Source organism: Silene latifolia, chromosome Y (genome assembly GCF_048544455.1).
Source record: "Silene latifolia isolate original U9 population chromosome Y, ASM4854445v1, whole genome shotgun sequence".
Lineage (NCBI taxonomy): Eukaryota > Viridiplantae > Streptophyta > Magnoliopsida > Caryophyllales > Caryophyllaceae > Silene > Silene latifolia.
In genome coordinates, this window is record NC_133538.1 from 765,311 (window position 1) to 772,328 (window position 7,018).

A 7,018-nucleotide genomic window follows, 5' to 3' on the forward strand; every position below is an offset into this window, starting at 1 on the left:
AAGTGGCTGGCTAAGTTGAAATCACTCGATCGAAGGCTTTATTGGTCGATCGAGTGCTTTTGGATGGAAGAAGACCTCGATTGAGTATTATATTTACTCGATCGAAATGCTGATTATAGGGTTTCCTCGATCGAGTGGTTTTTCTACTCGATCGAGAGGTTTGGGCTTGTTTATGTTCGATCGAGCAGTTTCAAATGGCTCGATCGAGTTTTTTTTCTATGGGCTCGGGCCTTTTTAGCTTTATTTCGTTTCTAGGTCCAATAAATTATATTTCCTATAAATAGGAAGACGACAGATGACATGAGGGACCACTTTTATATATTATTTTTCCCCTGTTACTGCTGCTACTTGGTTTATCTCTACTTTTGGGATCTTATTTAGTAATTCTCTTCTTTATTCTCTCTTTAATTGACAATGTTATTTACTTCTTCATCTTCTACTTTTGTTCTATTTATTATGTCTAGCTAATTCCCCTGCTAGGATTTAGGGGAGTCGATGAATCGTTTGTTAATTGCTAATTAGGTTTATAAATCCTTTGTTGTTGTTAAGTTTATGTTGTTAATCACTGCCTTAAACTGTATAGAGCTATTTGAATCGATGCATTTAGCCTTTTTAACATTGGTAAGCCTTGACCTAGACCGGAAGGTTGGAAGGGGTGAGACCTGCAGTGAACAATAAGATGCTTTAGTGAGGGCGGAAGCTAAGCTAATAGTATTTTAGGGCGAATTGAGACCGGAAGGAGATATTCGTTGCCCCTTAGACCGACACATCGACTGATCTGTGACCTTAGCTACAATTAACTGACATTCATTAATGACCCGACAATCCTAGTTCTCTCTCTCTTCTATTAATTCCTCTTATTCTTTTCTCTCTTCCTTTAATCTCATTTAGTTTAGTTTATTCAACTCAAACCCCCATCCTGTGACCATAGACAGACGGAATTGACGAGTAGATAGTAACCGCCTCCCTGTGGAGATCTACCCTACTTACCGCTGACTTCTGTTAGTAGTAGCTAGGTATTTATTTTTCGTACTGAAACGACGGTATCAGAGAGGCTGTGTCATTTGAATTGAGAGTCTTAGACCCACGGCCCCCTCTTCCATAGCTCCTTGTGCTTGCGGCTAACCTTTCTATAATTTCATTTGCTTCCGCCACGGAGTAGGTGTCAACCCCTCCACCTGTAGCGGCATTCACCATTCTTTGGTCTTGTTGAGTAAGACCATCACAAAAGTTCACTAGTAGGTCGTCACTACTTAGCCCGTGGTATGGACAAGCTTTCACTTGGATCTTGTTCCGGAGAAGTGATGGCCTTCTTGGCATGGTTGTGTCTTGAATCGGGGTAGAACGTTTCAAGAAATGCCGATTTCATGGCCTTCCAAGTACGAATTGTACCCGGTGGAAGGTAGAATAGCCAATCTTTTGCCGCATCTTGTAAAGAGAATGGAAAAGCCCTCAATTTGAATTGGTCTTCTGTGACACCATTTGGTATAGCTCCCTCGCACATTATGTGGAATTCGGAGAGATGACGGTTGGGGTCATCCCCTGCATGCCCATAAAACTTGGGTAAATTTAGGATAAAGTAACCCTTCAACTCAAAGTTTGCATTAACTCCCATGGGTGGGTAGGCAATGCATAAGGGTTAAGTATCATAGTTTCTCGCTCGGAGCTCTCGGATGGTTCTTGTATCATTAGCCATTTGTGGATATTCTACTTCTATTAGTTCAACCGAAAGAGGTGTAGAAGGTTCCACTTCAACATATTCGTCCCGTTGAGGTCGTTGATACCAAGGATTGGTGAATAACCAAGAATATGCTTCAAATTCGTCCTCCGTCTAAATTTGACTCACTACCTTGGTGTTGAGACCTAGGCATATACCTTTACACTAAACAAGATAGATTAGAACTACCACTTACTTTTAACAATAACAAGGAAGTAAGAACAACAAAGCATAAATCACAACTCAAGTTCTAGTTATGTTGCCTTCCCCGACAATGGCGCCAAAATTTGATAGATAAATTGCCGGTCGTCGTTATTACTAGAATTAACTATCAAATTAACGATTTATAGACCTAACTAAACTCTACTAACTACTATCAATAAAGTAGTAAAATGGTAAGCTAGGGTCGAACCCAAGGGAAGGACCTTTAACTAAGACTTGAATTGTAAACTATTTAAGACACTAATGAAAATTTAGACTCGACAAATTAAATTTAATCACAAACAATGGATATTAACAATGGTCAACTTGTAAAAGACATAGTTGGAAAAGGCATTTGGTTGAAAATAAACATGAAAAAGAGTAAAATTGGAGACTTTCCTATTGAGAAAATTTAACAAACAACTAGTATGCAAGAATCAATATAAAGGAGAAACTTGGTGTAACAAGGCTCAACAACTACTTTCTAAGCACAAAGATCCTCTCTTTTTCTTCCCTTAACAATTACTCAACAACTTTTGTAAGATGGTGATTACTTGCTCCTAAGCTAGAGTAGTTAATCCTACTTATATGGTCACTCAATTGAAAACCACAACAAGGCTTACACAGAAGAGCACTAAGATCAATTCCAAACAAAAGAAGTCAAGATTAATCCTTTAGGAGGCTGAATCCATCTATCCTAAGGATCAACATGCAGATTCCACTCACAAAGATGCAAACTTTAAACCAAATTCACAAAGATGTAAGCTTGTTACTAGGATTGTAATAGTAAGATGATTAACATGCAAGGTTAGCTACTCCCAACACAATAACATCTAACATAAACATGAATATCAAGGAATATGTAACAATTATTGAGGAAAGATTAAGAGATTCTTACAAAGCTTAAGGAATTGTAGTGTTTAACAAATTACACCAAGCAAAAGGTCTAGCCTTCCATAACCATAGATAAATCCAAAGTTAATGGAAAGATTACCATCAAAATCCAACTAAAGATTATAACTTTCTCCAAAATACTATGTTTGTCCTTCATACAAGTTTCTGAGATTATTCAATAATACGATGATGATTTTATGGTCTTCAAACCATGAACTATATATATGGTTGCACTCCCTTCTAGGTTAAACATGCTTTTGGGCTTTTACGGAATGGCTTAAGACGGATTATCAACACTCAAAGGCTGAGGAGAACGCAGGCTGGGTCACCCAACGCAGGCTTCGTCCTGGGCTGAACTCCGCTCCAATATTGCTTCTTCTTTAACGCTCCTTTCACCATTTGGCCTCCATGCTTGTTGACCAAGGGATGACAACTCTATTGCTAGCTCGTGGAGAGACTGTCTTCACTTTATTGCTTGCTTTAGGGACGGGGTTAGAGGCACTTGCTCGGGATTCCGAGCTCTCTTTAAAAATCATGCTCCAACCATGCATTAAAACACGTTAATCATAATAGCCAATGGGTCGGGAAGGCTAGTCCAATACTCCGACAAAACACCCTTAAATTAAACCAAACTAGGCCTAAGAAGGCCTTAATGACTCGACACTTTTGACTCCATCAACGTGGAAGCTAGCTTAGCGCCTAAGAGACCCGTTTCAGTAACAATTTCAAGAGTGTATTTGCGTTGGTTAAGAAAAGTTCCTTTGGCACTACGAGCGACTTCAAGACCAAGAAAATATTTTAAAGGACCTAAATCCTTCATATAAAAGCAGCAGTGTAAATACTCCTTAAACGAGGAGATTGCAGAAGAATCATTCCTCGCAATAACAAGATCATCGACATAGATTAGAACGTGTAAGCGTACCTCATTGCTGGACTAAGTAAAAAAGCGAATAATAAGAGTAAGACTGACAAAACCCATAATCACGTAGGGCACCAGCAAGCTTAGCAAACCAGCAGCGAGGAGCTTGACGGAGACCATATAAAGACTTCTTCAAGCGACAAACTTTTACCCTCATGTCGGTGACTGAAACCCGGAGGAAGCTTCATATAAACTTCTTCAGCTAAGTCCCCATGTAAGAAAGCATTGTGCACATCTATTTGGTGTAATTCCTATTTTTTTACAGCTGCAACAGCCAGAAAAGTACGGATAGTAATCATTTTAACATCAGGAGCGAATGTTTCACCGTAATCTAACCCTTCCACCTGATGGTTGCCAAAAACAACCAGCTGAGCTTTTAGTCGTTCAACGGAGCCATCAGATTTATATTTTATTTTATAAACTCAGCGACAACCGAGTGCTTTCTTATCGGGAAGAAGATCAGATAATTCCCAAGTGCCATTATTTTTAAGGGCATTAATCTCTTCTTGCATTGCTTGATACCACCCGTCGTCTCAAATAGCATCCTTGAAAGACGGAGGTTCAACTCCTGCAGTTATAGCTGCGAGAAAATTTCTATGTTGACTAGAAAACTTATGACAATTAACGTAACTTGCTAAAGTATAAGGAGTACCTGAGGGCGATGGAGGCGGACTCGGTGAGCTAGATGGAGATGGACTTTGAGTAGTATCAAGCACATACCCGCGCAGCCTGGAATTAGGAAACTTAAGCCTATGGCCACGGACAAGGTTGGGCACAACCGTGGACTACGCAACGGTAGGTCCGGTAGCGGATGTAGTGGGCTCGGTAGTGTGATGCGTGGTAGAGGGCTCTGGCTCGGTCGTAGAAACCTCATCTGCTGGGTCAAGTGAGTCGGTAATTTCATCAGGAACGATGGGCGGGTTTGAATCAACAGGTGCAGAAGGAGTGACCAAATCATATGGAAACACAGTCTCATGAAAAATAACGTCGCGGGAAACAAGGAATGTTTCCGTCTCTAAGTCAAAAACTTTCCACCCATTTTTATTGTGAGGATACCCCAGAAAGGTACATTTACGGCCGCGTGGCTCAAAATTATCACCGCGAGTCTTTTGATTATGAACAAAGAACAGACAACCAAAAACCCGTAAATTCGCATAACATGGAGTAACACCCAGTAAAGCTTCATATGGCGTTTTATGTGCAAGAAGAGCAGAGGGAATGTGATTAATTAAATATGCAGCAGTAAGAATGCAGTCACCCCAAAACTTTTTAGGAAGATTGCCTTGAAAAAGTAAAGCCCGAGCAACATTAAGGATGTGGCGATGCTTACGTTCGACACGCACATTTTGTTGAGACATGGCAACACAAGAAGTTTGAAATTGTATTCCATGCTGCAAAAAATATCCCGCCATACAATTAAACTCATTTCCGTTATCACTACGAATGACCTTCACCTGTTTAGAAAATTGTGTATGAACCATAGAGAGAAAATTCATAAACATTTCTGTAACTTCTGTTTTGTCGAGCAGCAAATAAACCCAAACGGATCGAGAGCAATCATCAACTATTGTCAAAAAAAATTTAGCACCACATGATGAGGAGATACGATACGGACCCCATAGGTCGTAATGTATTAAATTAAAAATTGTAAAAGCAATATTGTCACTTAAATCAAAACTGTGAGGAGTTTGTTTGGCAAGATGACATACGTCACACACTGAGTGTTTATTCAAATTAATAGTATGGGCTAAGGGAATAAATTTGACTACTTTATCACCCGGATGGTCAAGCCTTCGATGCCATATATTATAGGACCCCACCGAGCCCACTGTATTAACCGTCGTGGGCCTATCCTCAAGCTAAAGTAAATAAAGTCCATCTCGTAGCTCACCTACTCCAATCATCATCCTCGAGGAATGGTCCTATATAAGACAAGCATCTTTAGGAAATTGCAAAATATAATCATTGTCAACACTTAACTGCGATACAGAAATTAAATTATAAGTTAAGCTCGGAACAAACAACACTCGATGAAGGGTAATTTTATTATTGACACACATTGTCCCCATTATGGTAGCCAATACACACTGCCCATTTGGCAGACCGACGGACCGTGGTGAGATCTTGGTATGATCCACAAACAAAGACGAATCACCTGTGACATGATTAGACGCACCGGTATCGATAATCAATTTAGCATACATACCAGACAACCGATCAGAGGATGCAATTGAATAAGTGACAAACGAGTCAGCTGGTGTAGTGGTTAGGGCATTGGCACGAACAAACGATCCAACATCGACACTGCCTTGCCCACCCGAGGTACCTGCCCTTGCATCCTGTCCTCTGCTACGATGCAATTCAGCCAAGGTGCGAGGCCGACTATTCCACCAATCCAGGAATTTGTTTCGCTTTATAAAACAGGAGTTAAGATCATGACCATGAATGGTACAGTGAGAATAATACAACTTATGGCTTTCCAATTTCTCTTTTTCACAGATGGCCTTCCAATCGGCGGGAGTACGAGACACCCCTGGAACAGCAGAAGTAACTATGTCGGGAACATCAGGCGGCGTTGAGGTTTCACCAAGTAAACACTCAACCTGCAAAGCGACGTGATATCCATGGTTGATGGTAGGCAAAGGTTCGAGTTGAAATTGTTGAGTGCGAAGATTACCATATAAGGTACTATCGAGTCCCATAAAAAATTGGTGAAGCCGTTTGTTGTCAAGGCGCTTGACGGCTTGGACAGAGATGTCACAAAGACACCTCCCACACTTACACGTGAAAGGTGGCTCACAGATAGCAAGGGCGTCCCATAATATTTTCAATTTTCCATAGTATGTAGTAACAGACATACCTTTCATTTGTTTGCAATTATCGAGTTCGGTTTTGAGAGCATGAATTGACATACCATCAACGATGGCAAAACGCTCCTCGAGATCGTTCCACAAGGCGGCTGCCTCCTCGACATACGGAACACTTTCAAGAAAGGTGGGGTCAATTGTATTTCGAAGCCACTGAACAATGGTGCAATTGACAACCTCCCATTGTTCAAGCATTGATGTATCTGTCGATTTTTTAACACAGCCATCACAAAAGCCGAATTTGCGACGAGATTTTAGCGACATACGCATAGAATGACTCCAATATTCATAGTTATTACTCGTTAATAGGACCAGAGAGATTTCGATGCCAGGTATATCACTATTGCTGAGAAAAAAAGGAGAAAGGGGATCGATTTTTAGAGTTGTTGCGGATTGATCAGGAGTTGCTTCGCCTGCCAT

At 40.6% G+C, this 7,018-nt stretch overlaps 1 protein-coding gene across 1 annotated transcript; it reads right to left on the reverse strand.

Moving 5' to 3' along the window:
• Positions 1-5,653: 5,653 nt before the first annotated feature.
• Positions 5,654-7,018, reverse strand: LOC141634399 (uncharacterized). Its single transcript, XM_074446588.1, has one exon. It carries the CDS (start codon positions 7,016-7,018, stop codon positions 5,654-5,656), a length of 1,365 nt encoding a protein of 454 aa, XP_074302689.1.

Excerpts from the sequence above, each read along its gene's own strand:
- LOC141634399 (XM_074446588.1), bottom strand. The coding sequence starts at position 7,018 with ATGGCAGGCGAAGCAACTCCTGATCAATCCGCAACAACTCTAAAAATC.